Genomic DNA, 20994 nt, shown 5'->3' with positions numbered 1-20994 from the left:
GAAAAATGTGAAGTCCTTCACATGTGGATTACAAACTCTCCAAGCATCAAAGAGACCAAGACCTGAACAGAGGTCCGTTGTAGCCTTTGCCATTTTTGAAGATGGTTGAGATTTTGGTGGATTATAATCAGTTTCAGGATTCAAGCCACAGTTAAAATCCCCACCAATTATTACGTGGTTCGGACACACAGGGGAGGCTTTTGCCAGAAGATTTGAATAGAACGATCTATCAAAAGTATTCGGTGCATAAACACTTCCCAATAGAATTAATTCCCCATATAGAAGCCCAGTAATCAAAATAAATCGTCCGTCCGTATCCCTTACAATAGTATGTAGCGTGAATGGTAGATTTTTATGGACCAATATTGCGACGCCTCTACTTTTAGAGTTAAAGAAGGAATAATAAATTTGTCCCACCCAATCACGTTTGAGTTTTAGGTGTTCGGAATCTGTGAGGTGAGTCTCTTGCAGTAATGCAATCTGCACTCTATCTTTTTTGAGTAAGGAAATTATCTTGCGCCTCTTAATGACGTGGTTAATTCCCTTGACATTAAGAGTAATAATTTTAGTGTTACTCATTGCAAAAGTAATCTGTCATTGGACAAGAATCGTCAACCCAAGGCAAACAGAAAGAGCCATCATAATAAAAGACATGTGAAAGACTTAACCCATGGCCTGAACCGGCCGTGCTGACATGAACAAAACCATCACAAAAAGATGGCAAAGGAACCTTCACCCACACAACAAATTGCATACAATAACAGAGTTAAGATAAACGTCAAGGTATCACGGACTAAAAACAGACAAACAAGAAACAATAAAAATGAAAATGCCACCCACCGGGTGGTGTCACAAGCCCAGTGCAGCCAAAAGAAGTTTCACTCCACGGGAGAGAAGGAGAGAGAAGACAAGAAAAAGAGAAAAAAAACAAAAACAAAGCAAAACCCCGCCCCCGCTCCCCAAACCTGAATGGAATCGGGTTACTGTCAGTTGTGAATCAAAATTAGAGACTGAGTAAACAATTAGGCTATTTTCCCCGTTAAACCGTCTCTGCCTCCTCAAACTGCGTTAAACGCTGCGGACTCAGGCGTCCAATGACACGGTCCCAGTTAAGTCCGGCAGTGCCACAGTTTGTACGGGGCAAGCATCTATTAATCCAGCGCATTGATGAAACTTTGTGCATCTTTAGGCGATTCAAACTTGTGCTCATTGCCATTGTAAGTCAGCACAAGCGTCGCTGGATAGCGCATCCTAAAGCGGATGCCCTTGTCGATTAAGGCACGGCAAGAAGCATTAAATCCCCGTCGTTTCTCACGGATCGCGTAGGAGAAATCCTGATGTATGAAGATCCGCTGCCCGTCGTGGTGGAGTTCGGGGGCCGCTTTCACTGCAGCCATAATCCGCTGTTTATCTCCGGAGTTGTGGAGCTTGATGATCACCGGCCTGGGGTGAGCACCCCGCGGGCCGAGGCCCCGGTGTGCGCGGTCAATTTTAATGCGGGCTTTACCCGCGGAGCTGTGTCCCAGCCCGAGTGTGGCAGGCAGCCAAGCCTCAAAAAACTGAGTAGGGCTCTCACCCTCCGCACCTTCTTTCAGGTTAATGATGCGAATATTGTCGCGCCTGCTGCGGTTCTCTAAGTCGTCCAAACCTTTTGCCATAACCTTAATCCTCCCCTCCGCTTCACGTCTTCTGTTTAATTTATTAATAATATTTCTTTTCTTTTTCTTTTATACATTATCATTTTAGGTTAAGGCTTTTAGGTTAAGAACAAAACGTTATAAGGCTGTGTCTCTATCACTCATATTGCAGTATCTACAGGTGCAATGTACTAGCATAAAACCAATCAAGAGTCCTTCCTTGTGATTATGGTCTTACTGAGCTGTCACAGCTTGTTAGAAAGTCTGTGATTTTCAGCTGTCATGACAAGCTCACTCAGTTTAGCAATCTACTTTTCATTTTCAGGTAAGTACATGAAATGCCAAAAAGCAAACAGGCATCAACGACCTTTGACAGAGACAACGATGAATCTGCTTGTGGTACTTCAGCTCAAGCAAAGGCGTTAACACTTAGACCCCCACGGCAACATTATTTTGCGTTTCTACCTCTAGGCACAGAATGACAGACTGACATCTATGCAATGAAACTTGATTGCATATTAACAGAATGCCAAGTAATTACATCTGGGATAAATCAGGTACATTTAAACTGCACAGTACAATCTGGCTCCAGGTGTGATGAGTGCCTTTCAGGATGAATCACCAATGGAAATTTTAACTTGAAAAAGTCACGAATGTTTCCAACACTCAAGCACTTATTGTCAGCTAAAAATGTGAGCAATATTTCTTTCTGCACCAATTAATCAGATTTATTAGTTTCATATCTTTAATGATAAAAAACCACTTGGACCTCCATCTAGGTGCTACTGAAAATGATATGCAGGCTGTCCTGACTTACACTGGCCAGCCCTCTCCAGTGGAGACGGTGAAGAGTGTTAGAAAAGCCCACAGCACGTTATCATAGTGAAACTCATACTTCTTCCACACTCTGGGCTTCGCCGTTACTTCATCCCTGTCGTAGTCCAAAAACTGACCCCTGAAAGCAAGAAGGCAGACAGAATTAGTTGAAAAGATGTGACAAAAAAAGGAGAAAAAAAGTGGAGGAGGAAGATGTAGTTAGAATAGACAACAGTAATAAAAACAGTAATATAAACGTACCTGCAGTCTTTCTCCAGGGTCTTGGACTCGTCACTGCAGTAGAAAAATTTCCCCTTAAAGAGCTGAACAGCAATCACAGCGAAGATGAACATGAAGAGGATGTAGACGATGAGGATGTTGAGGACATTCTTCAGAGAGTTTACAACGCAGTCGAATACAGCCTGAGAAACACACACACAAGCACACACACACAGAACTGTAAAGTTCTTGACTAATCAGGCCTGTCACATCTAAAGACCTCACAGTACCTTATTATCCTAACAGAGTGCTTTGCTCTCAGGCTCAAGGCCTACTTGTGACTCCTAGAGTATTTGAAAGTAGAATGGGAGGCAGAGCCTTCAGCTTTCAGGCCCCTTATTATGGAACCAGCTCCCAGTTTGCATTCGGACAACCTCGAGACAACTTTCAAGCTTTCCTTTCTGACAAAGCATATTATTAGGGCTCTTTTCACTCTCTGTGTGTTTTACGTTGTATGGCTGCCTCTGTGAGAGGTTTCTTCCTGTTAAAAGGGAGTTTTTCCTTCCCACTGTTGTCAAGTGCTTGCTCATAGGGAGTCGTGTGATTGTTGCGATTTCATTCTAACATTGTAGGGTCTTTACAGCATAATGCATGCAGTTTTTTTTAAATTGATACTATATAAAGAGAATAGAATAGAAATTAAACTAATTGGATTGAATTAATAGTAAGGTATTTATGTGTATCTTCCCGACTGTAACCTCCAGTCATCACAAAAGTGGCAAGCAACATGCAGTACCTCTCATGGCCACTTGAGGCTGCCTCCGAAAGACAGTCAGTGCACAGAGACTCTGTTAAAATGCCCGACTTTAAAGGAACAATACATGTTTACAGGCTGATTCTAAAAAACTGTTTTTATTTCTATATTTTATTTACTCCTTCATGAAACAATTTAAATTTTATAAATATTTAAAGTTGTGCTATTTTTGGCTTAACCACAAGGGGTCGCCACAGGGGTAAGGTTGCATCAGGAAGGACACCTGGTATAAAAACCCTGTGTGGTGAACCCTTGTGAATAAGGAAGCAGCTGAAACATTATTTTACAGTTCAAAATGATGCATTATTAGAGATGTAGCAGCTTTGACGGGCAGGTTGGTGCAGAAACGGGGACGATACAGTTGCTAGCTGTCTGCTAGACATCACCTAAACAAATTCACACTACTGGGATGACATTTCAATTCTGTTTGTAATGCTGACATATTCACTTTAAACAAAGACTATATTCATAAACCAACGATTTCTATTAGATGGCTTTGTTTCTGAATGAAAAGCTGTTGTAGTCTCACTAGTAATCTGGATCAATTGTAATCTAGACCAGCGGTCCCCAACCTTTTTTGCGGCACGGACCGGTTTATGCCCGACAATATTTTCATGGACCGGCCTTTAAGGTGTCGCGGATAAATACAACGAAAAAAAACTAGTACCGGTACCGAAAAAAAGAAAATTTATTCATAACACACGTGAAAAGACCAAGGAAAACCGAGTTAATGATAAAAACGATAACAAAATAACGCTGAAAACCGATAAAACCCTTGAAAACTATACATTTCACACCTGAGCCTCAACTCTCGCGGCCCGGTACCAAACGACTCACGGACCGGTACTGGTCTGAGGCCCGGGGGTTGGGGACCGCTGATCTAGAAGGGCCACTTTGCGGACACAGTCAGCCTTGTTCTAAACCCAGATATCTTTCCCATCTCCCACCTGCAAACAGCAGTCTGTGCCTGTCACTATCTCTGTCAGCTTGTGCTGGGATCTCTTTGAGAGATGAAGTGCTTTGTCGATCCATTCTGACATGTATGCAATGTAACCAGTGAATATCTGCTACTTGAGTGACTCCCATCGAGGCTGCTCTTAAACCAGAGTGAAGACAGAGGTACTTTAACCAGCCTGTCCTTTCAAACCACTCTCCCTAAGTATCCAAGAAGAGCTTTGGATGGGCGTCTGTCTGCCACCTTCGATCTGTCTCAATCATCTCACTTTTATTAGCCCAATCAGATCTCTCCTCTTTTGACATATACTTTTGTCCACACAGCAGAGGAAAGCTGTCATTTCTGTGTCTGAGACAACAATTGAGGAAAACAGGATTCTATACAGCATTGTGCTCCCAGTGTAATTCTTTATAATATATATCTTTATAATAGCTGCATCATGGTAATATATTATATAAATTCTAACTATTGATTTTAAAGATCTTCAAAACTCTCTGCAGTAATCAATTCTCCATAAGCTCAGTATAATTAGCACAACACCTCCAATAATGAGGACATGTAATCCTAGGAGTTTTTGTAAATCCACATAAAAAAAACACCACCTTTTTTTCTTTAAATTAAATGATTTTCTTTTTTCTTTTTTAGAAACACACAATTTAAACATATTTTAATGAAGATGGAAGACAAATAGAGAAGAACAGACTTCACTTCTGCGGTAACCCAGTTTCTGCAAACTCAATTTGAAATAATTGCCAATTCATCACAAACAAAAGAGGAATAGCTGCCAGCTCAAGGCTGACAGGTAAGTGAGCACCAAATAAGCCAAACTATTAACACTGCAAATGCAGCAATCACGTCCAAATGATTAAATATATTGCATAAGTCATAAAACATTGGCTAAACAATGAGAAATCATCAGTGTAATGTGTTACAGTGCATTAAGTATGTGTTTCATTGTTAATTGCCACAAAACTCCTTCGAGAACCAAGTACTCGCCTACTGTAGGCGTGTAAGACACAGAATATAAAATTCAGTATCTAAGCAAAAAATCAAGCAAAAATCAAACTTTTCATGTCTGATATGGTAGAGTAGATTTCTGGAGACTTTGACTGCCTCTCGATTGTGTGCACGAATGTGTCAGGGGTGTATAAGTAGGAGGCATGAAGTGCTGAATAGAGCAAGCTGATCAACAGACAAACCAGGATTCAAATGTGTTAGTTGTGTTGTTCCACTGATTCTTGTAGACTTTCGATGTTCAGAACGGTTTAAACTGTGCGGTGGCAGGTCTATCTACAGTGTTGGGGAGTAACGGAATACATGTACCGCCGTTACGTATTTAAAATACAAAATATGAGTAACTGTATTCCGTTACAGTTACCGTTTAAAAAGGTGGTATTTAGAATACAGTTGCTTTGTTGAAATAAATGGATTACACGGTGGTATTTTCCTGTTTCATATTGTGGCGGATCGGGACTGTTTGGGTGCTCTGTGGGTTTTTGGTTTTTCTTACAGACTTACAGAACGATCTGTGACAGATTTGATTACCGTACCTTCAGTTTGGGCAGCCGTTTAATGGTCTTGAGTGGCCGCAGGACCCGGAGGACCCTCAGGGACTTGATAGTGTTGATGTCCTTGCCTTTTGTCCCTCTGTGCAGATTGAGAGTACAGTTAGTCTGGGTGATGTAGTGCAATGACACTCTAAACCCTTTCAACTCAGGCTGCATTAACAAGAACTGACTGCACTTCACCAGGTTTATATTGTAGGATGCATATATTCTGTTAGTAGAACACATGCATGTGAGTGAGGTATGTTATTCTACAGAAACATGCTTCACCAGTCTTCTCTTCTTATCGAGATACTTTTGTAATTACTCCCTTTCTTTTCCTTTTTTCTGATCTTCCCTTTGGCTGCTTTGTTTTTCTTTTTATTGTTTTTTTTTCTTTCATTCCTACAACTTCACGCATCTTTTAAGATGTGTGAATCTCATTATGTTCTCAAAGGAGCTTGCAAAGAAAAGCGTCTGGACTTTGACGCTTTTCTCAGTCATCCAGGTCACCTTTGACTATGGTGACCTGGATGACTGAGAACCTTCACAGACTCATTATGTTCTCTTTTCTGTTCCCACATCTTCCTTCCTAGTTTTCCTTCCTAGTTTTCCTTAGCTCCTTTCCTTCCTATCTATTTCTCTGCCTTTCTTCCTTATTTCAGAATCAGAATATTTTATTAATCCCGAAGGAAATTAGGGGTTACAGCAGGCAGCACGCTAATGGCGCATGCGCACTTACAAAGGAACCTTCTGACCAAACTTTACATAAACATCACATTGGGAAGACATGTTTCCTTTCTACCTTCCCCCTTCCTTCTTTCCTTCTTATCCTCCTGTCTTTTCATCATTCCTTCCTCTCCTTGTTTCTATATCTACTTCCTTTCTTCCTTTTATTTCATCCTTTTTGTCTTTTCATTGATGCTTCTTTCCCTTCCTACCTTTCTTCCCTTTCTCACTTATTCTTCTTCCTTGTTGTCTTTCCCTCCTCTCCCTTCTCTTAATGCCCTTCTTTCCTCCCAGTATAACTCCTTACTATGCCTCTTTTCTTCAAATCTTCTTTTCTACCTTCCTTGTCCTAACACCCCTCCTTCCTTGTTTCCCTGAAACCTGCTGCCCTTTCTTTCTTCCAAACCTCGTATCCTTCCTTTCATCGCTTTTTCTTTTCCTTCCTTCCTCCCCTTCTTCTCTCCCCCTTGTTGTAGTCCATCCCCAGCTTTCTTAATTCTTTCTTTTCCTTATTCTATCTTTCCATCTTTATTTTTTCCTTCCTTCTAACCTTATTTCCTTCTATTATCTTTTCCCATTGTCCTGATCTTGTTTCTAAAACCACTTCCTTTCTTTCCTGCCTTCCTTTCTTAATCCTTTTCCTTTTTCCTTCCTTATTGCCCTCCCTCCGCTTCTTCATTCCATCATTCAGTCATCCCTTCCCTCCACACCTTCCTGACATTCAATATTTTCTTTCTTTGAAGATTCTGACCTTCTTTTTTGTTTGTTTGTTACATGCTTCAGTGTATTTTCTGTTTATTTTTCTGTTTCCTGTTATAATGTATTTTCTTCCAAACCCCTTTTTAAGCCTCTTTTCATTTTCTTTCCCTTTGTTCTTGTTTTCTTTTCCTTTAATCTTTCCTTTGGTCTGTTTTTTCCATCTTCAAAATCCACAACAAAAGCTATTCACACAACAGTGAAATTACACCCTTTTCATTCCATACTTCAAGTTTTCATTGAAGGACTATGTCTGGTAGTGAATTGTTCCAGGTATTGCTTCCTTCGATGCTTCTTCCACAATACAAATTAGCATTGTTTCTGTTTAATAACACACAAAATCATACATTTTTACAGTAAATGCACAAAGAATCTGCCGCAGGTGCAGGAGGCAGTTTCTTTGCAGGAACCACTGCTGTCACTGCAGACGTTGCACGTTTTGCTCACTATTTATGGGAAGTAAGTGTGGGGGTTTAAAAACTAGCCATCATGATAATGACATACAGTCGAGCCATCATTCACAGAGTGACACTGGCCAAGGATAGTTTGAGTGTGAAGGATTTTTTATTAATTAGTGACACGCATTGTGGGTGTCAACTGTATATCCATCATGCATATCTCCTGTTCTACCACATCCCAAAGAAGCTCTACTGGATTGTAATCTGGTGGCTGTAGAGCAGCGGTCCCCAACCTTTTTTGCGGCACGGACCGGTTTATGCCCGACAATATTTTCACGGAGGTGTCGCGGATAAATACAACAAAATAAAACTAGTACCGGTACCGAAAAAAAGAATATTTATTCATAACACACGTGAAAAGACCCAGGAAAACCGAGTTAATGATAAAAACGATAACAAAATAACGCTGAAAACCGATAAAAACCCTGAAAACCATACATTTCACACCTGAGCCTCAACTCTCGCGGCCCGGTACCAAACGACTCACGGACCGGTACCGGTCTGAGGCCCGGGGGTTGGGGACCGCTGCTGTAGAGGACCACTTGAGTACAGTACAGTGTAATGTTCAAGAAACCAGTTGGAGATGATGTGAGTTTTGTGACATGGAGTGTTATCCTGTTGACCACTGTGTGTGCTCAAGAAGGCATGGACAATGTCAGCAAAATTACTCGGGTAGGCTGTGGTGTTTAATTGGTAAAGTGTAAAAAAAAAAAAGGTACCAAGAAGATATCCCCCCACACCGTTACACCACCAGCAGCCTAACGTTTGGATATATAGTCTCAGTTTCCTGAGACTATATTTACCGCGGTGCGTTCTTCTGCTCATGGAGCCCATGTACTTTAAGCATCAACTTGTTCTGCATTGCTTGGTTGTAACAACTGGATATTTGTGTTACTCTTTCTTTTCTATAACCTGGTAGCAGTGTGGCCATTCTCCCCTGACCTTTGACACCAATAAGGCATTTTTGCTCAGAAAACTACTGTTCACTGGAGATTTAATCTTTTCCAGAATATTCTCTGTAAACCCTGCCTGCATGGTAAAATCCCAGTAGATAAGCATTCATTATATCTGTTGATCAGTCACTTAAATCACATTTTCCCCCATTCTGATGCTTGGTTTGAAGTTTAGCAGGTTGTATCAATCATGTCTACACCCCTCAATGCACTGAGTCATTGCCATGTGATTGGCTGAATAGTTACTTATTTAGAAGTTGAACAGGTATACCTAACAAAGTGGCAGGTGAGTGCATTTTATATGAAGAGTTCTGTAAAGAACTCAAACTTTTGGTTTATTCCTGTCTGGAAAGTTTATTAGTTCGAGATACCCAACAGCATATCACAAGCTTTTAACATTAGCATACTAGCCTAAGATGTCCTCGACCTGCAATAGTAAAAGGCATATTTCCAAAAAATACACATTAAATTTAAAGCACAATCCTTCCCTCTTGTGTCTTCTTTTTGGGTCATTACCTGGAGGCTAGCCTCTTGGCACATTAGAATTAGTCTTGCAGCAAGAATAAAAATAAGATACAGGCAAACAAAAAGAAAATGTAGAAACAAAGCTACAAAGTTTTAACATACAGTAATGCCTTCTTCAATACCTTTTCCTGGCTCATAGTGTGCTTACCTATTTTTACCACCCTAACTGTGTCTAAACCTCTCAGCAACCCTAAAACCCAACCTTAAAAGACCTTTGGAGAAGTGAGGACAGGACAAAAAGTTCCTCTACAGATTGTTCTTGCTCTAATGCTCCCAAAGTGAAAATGGTCCTCATTAAGGTAGCTGGACAAGCACAGACACACTCGCACAGACCCAGGTCAGTATGTCAGCGCTTTACAGGGTCTCATTAAAAAGAAAGGATTGTTATTAGGTACTAGGGGACTCAGAGAAACCCACCAGAATAATGAACATGGCTATTTTTTTAATATGTGGTGACTGGCGAGGGAAGGACAGAACTCAAACCGGAGAGAAGCATGGTTCCAAAAAAATCTGGCCCCGGGGGCCTTTCAAATTCTCAATAAAAAAATCTAACAAAACGGCATGCGGCTCTCATGCTTGTATAAGTTGGATACTCTGGCATGCAATTTGCGAAGTCAATGCCAGTCCTGCTTTTTAAGGACCTCAACACATTGAGATGGCAAGAACAGTCTCCCAATAGCTTTCAGAAGCGCACGGGCGGGGAGTTTGTTTTTCATGTCAATGCAGCACACATCAGCGGTGATTGCAACGTATTCAGCAGCCACACATGAGGTCATCTGGAGTAGCTTAACTTCTGTAGCCGCTGCTCGCTCATGAAAGAGAAGATTTCCTGTTCAGACTCGTAACATCTGACGTCTAAAGCTGCATCAGCAAAATCGGATGCGCAAAGCTCCTGCTCTCTGTTTCAAAATTTACAGAGGATTCAAAGTTCTTGAGGAATTTTGTATAATGTATGTTTGGCTTATTAATTTCCCATTTTAATGGTAATAGTGAAGGTTTTCTTTGACTATTAGCAAAAGCTGAAAATGCAGGTCAAAATCACATTTTAAAAAATATCTCCAACACAATCCGTATCATAGGTCAGCCTTTCTAGTGTTCATTTAGAGCCTCTAGTGCATAGCAGCAGCTGGTTTGCATATTTTCTCCATTTTCCTCTTTGATTTCTACTAATGGGAGTATTTTCAAATCTACAACATTGCAAGAGGACACTGTTAACACACTCTTCACCCAGTGTAGCCCGATCCGCTACTTCCATTTATTCAGAAACATTTTTAAAAGGTTAAAAATATGGCATACTCTAAAATTCTGTCTTTTTCAAAAACAAATATTAACAAAGCAAAAACTCTCTTTTAACAGAGAAAAACAGATGTCTATTGTGAGTTTACAGGCTGTGAGGAACAAATGAAAAATTTTTTTTAAGGTGAATTCATGAGAGAAGCTATAATCCTTTATTGGCTGCCCTCTAATTCCATAGGCATAAAGAAGAAGAGATGAAGGTGGAGGTTGGTAATCTCTTGGACATTTAACCGATTAAATTGACTTTAGTCATGATTAAAAGAGAAAACTGAGAGGATAGGTAAGGAGTTAAGCTTTGATACAACTGATAACCTGAGTTTCAGATTCCTGCAGCCCAAATCCCCGTCTGTGTGTTGATTAACTTCTGAAAGCTATGAGGGAGAGCTCCCAATGTTTCCTTTTTGTCTTGATGTCCCAATACTGGGACAGGAGAAAAGGTTTATAAAAGGGAGGGAAAGCGAGGAGGGAAGGGAGTCACATCCCAAGCACTTTGGGATGAAGGGCGACAACGTAAACCTCGAAGGCTGCTAAGAGGAATGTTCTGTGTTTCACAGGAGGAGGGCAAAAGGGTACGAGGGGCTAAAAAGAAAAAAAGTAGATACTGACAATTCCCACCTGGCCACGCTTTGTTGCGATCTGATGGGGAAAAGAAATGATAAGCATATGCACGCAGACAATACACAAAGACAGACAGCAGCATGTAAAGCAAGACAGAGCAAAATAAACACTTTACACAGATATCACCCAGGCGTGAAGATATAGTGACAATTTTGGTGGTTCAAACTTCAAAACACATCAAAAGAAAGCAAAGATAAGAGACAAAAAAGTGACTTTTAAGTAAATTTAAAGTAAACACCCTTTTAAAGCAAGATAAGCTGGATAAAATATTTGGAAGAAATAGTGTTTGTGGATACTGAATATGAGGGAAAATCAAACTGATGACATGAAGATGATTATAATGTCATGACTGACTACATATACTCTGGAGTTAAGAAATGTGGTCCTACAGTAATTCTGTTACATTGCAGTGTTTTAGTATGCTGAAGATCATGGGTATGGAGCCAAGACACCAATGCAGCTATACTCTGATCATGTGGTGCATTACTACTGCTGCGGAAAATATTTTAGAAAATTAGTAGAAAATGCAACATAATAATAAAGGTAATAATGTTACAGAGTGTTATACTGGTATTTGCATTTAACCATTTCTGAAGCAAATTAAAAACATTTTGTAAATATGTGTCTTTGAGTTTTACATTTTCTGTGAATACAATTGTTTGACAGTTTTATCATTTTTAAGCTGTGGCTGATTAGTGGCTACATGTTAGCTTGCTCTCCACAAATTGTATATAAAAGACGCATGTAGCAACAGTACCATCACCCATTAGTTTGTGGACTACTGTTTTGAAGCCTCAAGCAGAGCGGTTTTGCCGTAGCCATCTCGCTTGAAAGTGATAATCAAGCTGTGGACCTGTCTGAGAGCTGAGCATCTCTCACTCAAAAACTAGTAATTATTCAATTACTAAAGCTTTATTGTCCTTTTTACTAATAGTGAGTGCCATAATTTTCAAACTTAGCATCATACAGTATTAAATAAGACTAAAAACAAGCAATCCGGTCGTTAAGTCTGACGTCACTTGCCGTGTCTGGGCCTAAACTCCGCTGCAGGTCAAACGATCACTATGGCATTACTGAGAGTTGAAAAACTGTCTAAAGTCTTTCATCTTTAATAAAATGATCAGCGTTCTGCTCTACCAGGTGTAACAATTGAGTTTAGCATCCAGGCATCCATGAAAACGGAATTTATGACATTTAACGGAGTTAGAAGTTAGCAGGAAGTTAGCTCGCTAGCTTCTATCTAAATACAATATAGCATGTCCTGACTGCGGGGTTTTGGAAACAAATTAAAACGTACAGCTCTGTTATCACTTCCAGCATAAATGAAGACAGAAAACTAAACAGCAGTGACGTTTGTAGGGTTACTGAAGTTTGGCTAGCTGGTATATAATGATGTGCTACGTGACCACTAGCGACACAGCTATGTTAGCATAATATAAACAGCTAACTTTTTTTCCACTCGATAAAAGTTAACGTGAGTGTTCTCGGTGGTCAGGAACAAATGTAATCGCATGAAGGATGCTGTAAAAAGACCAAACTTCAGCCAGGAGAACAACTGAGATAATCCATCCACAATACGAGGTTAGTCATTCATATACTGCTGCATGGGCTGGGCTGTAGTTACATCCTAAGGTTTTAAAAACTGAGCTTAAATAAATGATTAGCGGTTTTTAAATAAATTTTGACCTTTCAGTTGAAACACAATATTAATATATAAAATCCTTTTATATCTAGACATTAATCCTAAAGTAAGCGCCTTCAAAAACACAAAGCAGTAACTGTGTTGGATGTTTCAAAACAGACAGTTTGGGTAACAGGTTTACAACTTGCCTTCCTTTTCCTGTGTTTAGATTAAGTATGAAAATAAGATGTAAATAAAAATAAAATGTAGGTTGTCAGGTATCACATCTATCCATTAGACCTGGTGCTGTGAATGGAGCCTCTTACATGGTTGATTGGTGTGAATGAGAGTTGATTACAGAGCTGACGGGAGAAACAAAATGCCAGACAGCAAGTGAAAGCTGAATGGAGGGATGAAGGGGTTCAATTTGATAACTCCTGAATATCATTAACTGTGCATTATTGGTAAGAAAATCCTTCATCTATTATTCACTCTGTTTAATAGGTTTTATTTAGCTCTTTTATTTATTTGCATCGTTATTATAAGCAGCATCATTCAGTTTCTTTGTGTTCATAATGACCTGAATCACCCTATGAAAGCTCAAACGTCTGATATGTTTTTGAAGCAGTGTTTTGTTCAATCTCAGCACTGGTCCACTGTGCACTGTGTACATTGTAGCTTCTAACACACATAAAATATGTCCAATAAATGGAAAACGGGTAATTGCTCTTATGTAACCCGAATGCAGATGTAACACAACATAGTTACATAACACAAACAGAGGAAATGCAATGTCTTTAATCGTGACTGTGGTGGCGATGATAAAAATAGAAAGTAACAAAATATGACATTTGTGCAAAACATTTAGCTGTGAGAAGACAAAAAACAACACCTTGCTGAAAATACCACGAGCTAAGGTGGAGAAAAAGTGATTCAAACGGGCAGATATGCACATGAATAAACAGACAGACTGACAGAAAGAGCAGGCATTACCCCATAAGGCTCCTGAAAGCAATCCAAGCCAGAAAACAAAGAAGAAAGAGAAAAAGTGACAGAGAGAATACAGAGAAAGAGTCAGCAACAGATAAAAGACAGAGACAAGCATCAACCTAGTGCTGGCAAAAGACAAAAAAAGGGAAAAAGAGAAATCAGAGACAGAAAGCGTTACAAAGAAAAACACACGTGACAAGCAACTGTGGAGAGTTTCAGTCAGTGTGTGAAATAGTGGCAAAAAACCCCTGAAAACATTGTTCAAAACGAAATGTGTGATCACCAGCTTTCTCAAGAGACCCAGAACTCCTCTGGCTGTGGAAAACATTTATTTACATGATTTCCAAACCAGTTGTATACTGAGATATACTGAAATACAGGTAACAAGAATAAGTCTACTGATACCAGTAAGAATGCTCACCAATAAGGAGTCAAATCCACTCAGATTACAGTGCAAGTGGGGATTTAATTTTGACTTACACCACAGTATCTAAGGGCAGGTTATACAATAAAAAAAAATGCAATGAAAAAAATCTGGCGCCTTTCCAGAGTTTCTTCTTTTACCTAAATTTTTGTATTAAATAAAAATAACCCAAGTAAATGCAAAATGTAGTTTTTACATTTCTATTATTTCATTGATTAAGGGAGGGAAAGCTATGCAAACCTAACTGGCTCTATGTGAAAAAAAGTGTCCCACTTGCTAAATCATGAATCTTTCTGTGATTAACCACATCACATCGTGGCACAGCTGAAAGAAACAGCTGAGAAACAAAGTCATTGACATCTATAACTCTGGAATGGGTCACAAAGCCATTTCTAAGGCTTTAGAGCTCCAGCGAATCACGCTGAAACCCATTATCCACAAATGGAGAAAACTTATAACAGTGCTGAACCTTCAGGAGTGACCAGCCTATCAAAAGTACTTCAAGAGTGCATTGATGACTTATCAAGGAGGCCACAAAACAACCCAGAACAATATCTAAAGAACCGCAGGACTCGCGTCAGTTAAGGTCAGAGTTCATAATTTAAAAATAAGATAGATACTGGGAAAAACCCATGGGAGTGTTCAAGGAGAAAACCACTGCTAGCCAACAAGAACACAAAAGCTCATTTCACATTTGACAGAAAACATCTTGATGGTGTCCAAGACTTTTGACAAAATATTCTGTGGACTGACGAGACAAGCGTTGTAACTCAAGTTAACTTGGGATATTCAGTGAGTCCACATCTGAACGGCTCAAAAAAAATCCAGACAAGAAAAGGAGGTTTTGGAGTGGACTAATCAAAGTCTGGACTTCAATCAAATTGTTGTGCTTTGGCATGACATTAAACAGGCCGTTTATGCTCGAAAACCCTCCAAAGTGGCTGAATCAAAACAATTCAGCAAAGAAGAGTGAGCCAAAATTCCTCCACAGCAAATGAAAAACTCATTGCCACATAAACACTTGATTTCAGGTTACTTTTTCACATGGGGCCAGGTAGGTTTGGATAACTTTCCCAGTCATAAATGAAATCATCTGAAAAAACAGAAAAATGAATTTTGTAATTACGTGGGGTTATTCGCAAGTAAAATTTATTTGATTATCTGAAACATGTACAAATGTGCAAAAATTTGGAAATCAGGAAGGGGGCAAATACTTTCTCACAACACTGTAAACAGTGTGGTTCTTATAACCATGCCATTGACTGTATATAAAAAATGGACAAAACATGGCCACCATGTTATCACCTAATGGTTTACGCCATTGTTTTGAAGCCTAAACATGAGCATTCTAGTGAATTGTCTATGACAAGATGGTAATGGCCTTCTTTATCATCAATCCGACCATATATTTAAAATAAATACCTGACAATATTAAATAAGACGTAAAACTAGCAAATGACATAAACATTTTACAGAATGTATAGAAAAGATGTGTGTAAACATTGTTACCTTCCCTAAACTCATTCATATATAACTCATGCACAATGTAAATAAGTTGATGCAGTGTTTTATATACAGTCTATGATCCATACTATGTTCGAACTTCTACTCCACTAAGAAGAAAACGAATATTCAAAAAGCAGATTCTGTATAAGGCATTAAATCCAAAGTACCAACTAGATGGCAGCTAGAGCCTGACAGTCATGGGAAAATCCTGTCCTTCTGTCTCCACCTGAGCCTTAAACCTATCAGCCAAATTGTGCATGACCTATTAGCCAACTAGCAGGGAGGGGCTGTGAAGACTTTATGTAACATAATCATGGCAGCAAAATAACCGCTGGGCAACACAAAAGTCTTGGAATTCATGGGAAAACAATAAGACGAGCACATTAAAATTCATAATGCTCGTCCACTGGATAGTTGAGAGGAGGCAACAAAACAAACCATTTGGCGTTTTAATGATGATGGTTTCCACATCTTGTTATGTGGTTGGTGTACATTATATTCAAGCACCGCTGGGATGATAAAATAATGAACAGAAAAAAATTCAAGGGAAAGTTGACTCACGAGCAGGCAAAGGCCACCAGAGCTCCGCTGACCACGATGAAGTCCAGAATATTCCACAGGTCACGGAAATAAGAGCCAGGGTGGAGAAGCAGTCCCAGGTCAATCATCTGGAGTCGCAGAGAGTGATGGAATTACAGAATTAAATTAGACACATTGGGATGGAGTGTTATCTCCACGTAAAACCACAAAGCCAATTAGTGATGTCAGTGACATGCTATCCACAGTTTGCTGGCCTTTTCATTAAAGCTCAGATGTGGTTATAAGCAGGTCAAAAGCATAAAGTAAAAATAAATCTAACAAGCTAAATTTGGTTAAAAATGACGAAAGCTCATTATGAAACAAATCCTTATTAGATTAAAAAAAAACCCCAAACTGAAACAGATTTATATGTATCTTATACTATATAAGTAAACAGTGCATATATCCAGAAAAGGACAGAATCTTCAAGCCGACAGAAAATAATGTCTGTCATGAAACTATTCCTGCTGCTTCCTAATTGGACTAATTATTATGGAGAAGTCTGTGAGCCAGTTTACATTATTAAGTGATGCAAAACCCAAATATTCTTCCTTGTAGCGGGGTGTCTGGCTTCTGTTTTAGGTTCAAATCTCCAGGACTCTGACTTGGATTATTTTGGTTCTTGCAGCAGCTTAAAAAATACCAGTATCAAAGTAGAGAAAGACATGCTACACATAAAAGAACAGTTAAAGGCAATAGGATGTAAGCAGCTGATTATGAGAGTGACATGCTTGCTTCTGAATATGCTTTTTTTTGATGATGCATGCATCAAATAATTTTCTGTATTTTAGCGATCAAGGCATCTATCAAGTATTATACCAATGCAATATTTTTGGAGAAAGTGTCAATGTAGTTTTATTACTTTGTGATTGTGTTTTTAGCTTTGTTGAGTGTTGATCAAGGCAATCTTTACATTTAGCTCACCACAGATGTTGTAGACGTTTGACTAAAATCTTGCACAGCAGGTTTTCATAGCTCATGCGGCTCGAATGAAAATGTACCTTGATTTTTCCATCCTTCTCACCTTAATCACCATCTCAAAGGTGAAGACTCCAGTGAAGACATAATCCAGGTACTTGAGAACCTACAAAAAGTTAAGCAATAAGGAAATATCCTTTAAAATGACTCACTAACAGACCCAGTGACAGATGTTTTCAGTCTTTGAAAGGGTGTGTGTATATGTGTGTAAGAATGGACCAGATATGCACAACGTGTTCCTATGTCCTGCCAAAGATCTCAAACTCTGTCAGCTTTGCACTGTACTGCATAGATACACATTACCTTAACACCTCACAACAGGCACACACGCTCACCAAAAACTAACACACACACACACACACACACACACACACACACACACACACACACACACACACAGTTTCCCTCTGCACCCCTGACTACAATACTAACTAGCTGTGCTCGTCTGTCAAAACAAAACAAAAAAATCATCCTTATTCCCAGCATGGGCTAACATATCACACAGGGATGTAAAGAATACAAAAACAGGATAGTTACTGGATTTTTGGCTCTGAACCACTTGCGAATCAGTTATTTCACCAAGAAATGATTAAAAGTTTGTTTTTGTGCCTCCTACCACTCATTCCTCAACATGGATAAACTGTCAGATCCTGTTAGGAAGAACTTCTCAATCGGTCCAAATGAATCAGTCAGTCAGCCCAAATGAGACGTGTTTATGTGTGAATCCTCATCCGGCCTGTGCTAGCCTGCATGTTTTCATGCATATACTTGTCCATGTGTGTTTATCTGTCTGACAACAAGTGTGTTTGCTGTGTACTTCCAGATGTTTATTTATGAAGTCTTGATGTAGGCCTGACTCACATCGTTGCGCGTCGCATTGGCTTGCACGGGGTCCTCAGCTGCCAGGGCGATGCTGCTCATGGTAATGACCGTCAGGATGCACATTTCAAAGTAGCGTAGGTTGACCACATAGTGACACAGCCGTCGCACCCTGCAAGACCAACATATAAACACACGCACGCACAAACTCGAGCAAATGTACTACACGCTTAGCAGTGACAGCTCACAAGGTGCTTTCAGGTGACATCCTTCCATAACAGGCTGTGGACAAACGCATATCCAGAACAATACATGAAGGTAGGGAATGAATCTGCCGCTGAACTATGCCGTTTCACAGAGCTATAGAGCATCTGCGTATTTATAGCATTACTATTTTTTTTAATTTATAGCATTAGCATTACTATAGCATCTGCATTTTATCTTATGCTTCTGACTATGATTCAATTCTTGTGTTAAATCTTAAAAGCTTAAGGCTGAAATTTTAACTAGCCATGCTTTAGCTCACTTGTCTATAAGATCTTGAGACCACTTGAGCGTCCAATGGCCTCGAATTTGAGGTGGCACCTTCCAGTTACTCAGCTAGAATTTACCCCAGGATGCACAAAAAGTAATGTTCTAATTGGGCGAAGAGAAAAGGATCCAAAAAGCAGCAAATGTCCAAAGAAGAGCCTTGGAAGACCTTCGGAAAGCCTGGAAAATATTGCCCGTGACCACTTTAAAAGAAATTACAAGAAACTGCGTGGAAGCAAAATTAAAACAAATGAGGGATGGTTCAAGAACCTTTGCACAGTACTGTATATTTGCAGTTGCTGCTTTCCTCCCCAAAACAGGTCCTCACAGAGAAAATGACTCCAAATTGAAGCTACACCCAGAGCTCCACTTCTGGGAGTGACTGTTGCCTTTGTGTGTAGGTGAGGCATGAAATACCCCAAAGAGAAAGGATTTATTTAAGCATGACAAGTGAGAATAACGGTGATTTGTTATTAACCACTAAAGAGTCAGACATAAGCAAACCACTGACTGTTTCAGTGCTTTAAAGAGGAACCTGAATGAAATCAATTAAAGCTTTTAATTCTCAATATGCTGTTTATGCTAACCCCACGCCAGTCCGCTGAGTCACTTCGCAACTTACGGGTTTGTTTGGCCGAAGATGAACATTGAGCTGTAGGGAAGGATCTGCCGAGGCCCATTAGCTGCCTCGTCCTCTTCCAGATCTTTCTTCTCCTCACTGAGCTGCAGGTTGTCACAGTCGATGTTGTTCACTGATGCGCAAAAACAAATACGCTCATTTAGCTCAAAGAAGCACAGACCGTAAAAAGTGAGGTATTTTCTATGGATGTTAAATGCAGGCTTTTAGTTTCTTTAGGCATTTTATAGCTGCGCTTCACAGAAATATACAACACATCATTTCACTAATTAGACATTTCTCATAAGATCGTGGTTGCAGGGTCAAGATTAAGTGTGACAGCTATGTTATGAAAAACTGTTTTTCGCACATGGAAGAATATTAACTTAGCTCACAAACAAGTACACATACTTTTACAGACACCTTGAAGAGATGCAGTATTTCTGAATAAAAAAGTTAAATTTTCTTTTTTCCTCCTTCAGATTAAAAAGGTTAAAAAAAAAAAGTCATCCAAACACAAGTGTTATGGCATGATTTTTTCACAGCGTGTGGGCTTCATCGTCAGCTGAAATAAAACTGTGCTTTTTGACAGCTCATTTTGTATTTTAGGATATTTGGCTGCTTTTATATGTGTGATAAAAGTCTACTCACTCATTTGATTCTTTGCTAATCACGAGATGTGGGGACTTTTGATTGAACTTTGTAACACAGTGAGCTAATATAACACAAATATGTTTAACCTCCCTATCCTTCCCCACCTCCCGTCTCAGTAACACACTATGCTCACTGGGTATGATGGTGGTTTCTCCAGGCGGGGCAGTGATGGTGACAGGAATGTGGATAGCATTGCTGTTGAGGCCAGCCTGGCTGGCCCTAGTGGAGTTCTTCTGGTTGTCAACATCCTCTGTAGGCTGCTGAGGACTGCAGGTAAAGCTCTCCTCCTCAGCATCTGGCTCCATCTCCCTGGAGAAAAAAAAGATGGGTTTAGTGTAAAAAAACAAAACAAAAAAACCCCCAAACTTTGTTTCCTTTCCCTTTTGTACAAAGAAGCACAAGGTAGCTCTAAAAACACAAATTTCATATAGTATCAGTGTATAAAATAAGTTCAGGTGTTCATGAGCAGCTCTCATAAGGCCCCACCACAGCATTGTAATCAGGTTGAGGTCTGACTGGACTATTGCAACAACTTGATTCTTTTATTTTTCAGCTGCTCTGTTGTATGTCTGACTTCTTGTTCAGTTAAAAATACTGTACAGGTCCTGTGGCTGTAAAACAAGCCCAAATCATCACCCCTCCACCATTGTGCTTTATAGCTGTTTGTGCTGATATGTGGTGTTGTGCATTGTGGACAAAGACCTCCACTTTGGTGTCATCTGACATTGTTCCAGCTTTCTTGTGGTTTATTGAGATGCAGCTTTTCAAATTTAAGCCTTGTTGCCATGTTCTCTTTAGAGAGAAGAAGCTTTCTCCTGGGAACCCCAAACAATCAAAACAATCTGAGTTTAAGATATACCTCATTTTGGGGGGTTTTTCTGCCAGGACTGCATACAGTTCTGTAAAAACTTATTATTCATATGACTGCAAGAGTCTCAAGCACAGACTGTTTTCAT

General features: G+C 39.7%; 1 protein-coding gene across 7 annotated transcripts in view; it reads right to left on the bottom strand.

Annotated features, from left to right (window-relative positions):
- The window catches only part of cacna1bb (calcium channel, voltage-dependent, N type, alpha 1B subunit, b), a 256626-nt gene that overhangs the window by 46404 nt on the left and 189228 nt on the right, over window positions 1–20994 (bottom strand). For all 7 annotated transcript variants that reach the window (XM_076886301.1, XM_076886302.1, XM_076886306.1 and 4 more), the window contains 8 exons: window positions 20172–20347; window positions 19391–19520; window positions 18280–18409; window positions 17465–17524; window positions 16423–16529; window positions 5992–6088; window positions 2715–2875; window positions 2455–2592 (listed from right to left, as the gene is read on the bottom strand). In XM_076886301.1, the coding sequence (XP_076742416.1) occupies window positions 2455–2592; window positions 2715–2875; window positions 5992–6088; window positions 16423–16529; window positions 17465–17524; window positions 18280–18409; window positions 19391–19520; window positions 20172–20347 (999 nt within the window). The remainder of the gene's footprint in view (window positions 1–2454; window positions 2593–2714; window positions 2876–5991; window positions 6089–16422; window positions 16530–17464; window positions 17525–18279; window positions 18410–19390; window positions 19521–20171; window positions 20348–20994) is intronic.

This window comes from Maylandia zebra, linkage group LG7 (genome assembly GCF_041146795.1).
Source record: "Maylandia zebra isolate NMK-2024a linkage group LG7, Mzebra_GT3a, whole genome shotgun sequence".
NCBI classification, from domain to species: Eukaryota; Metazoa; Chordata; class Actinopteri; order Cichliformes; family Cichlidae; genus Maylandia; species Maylandia zebra.
Note: the sequence above shows the minus strand (reverse complement) of the source record. Positions and strands in the feature narration are given on the sequence as shown.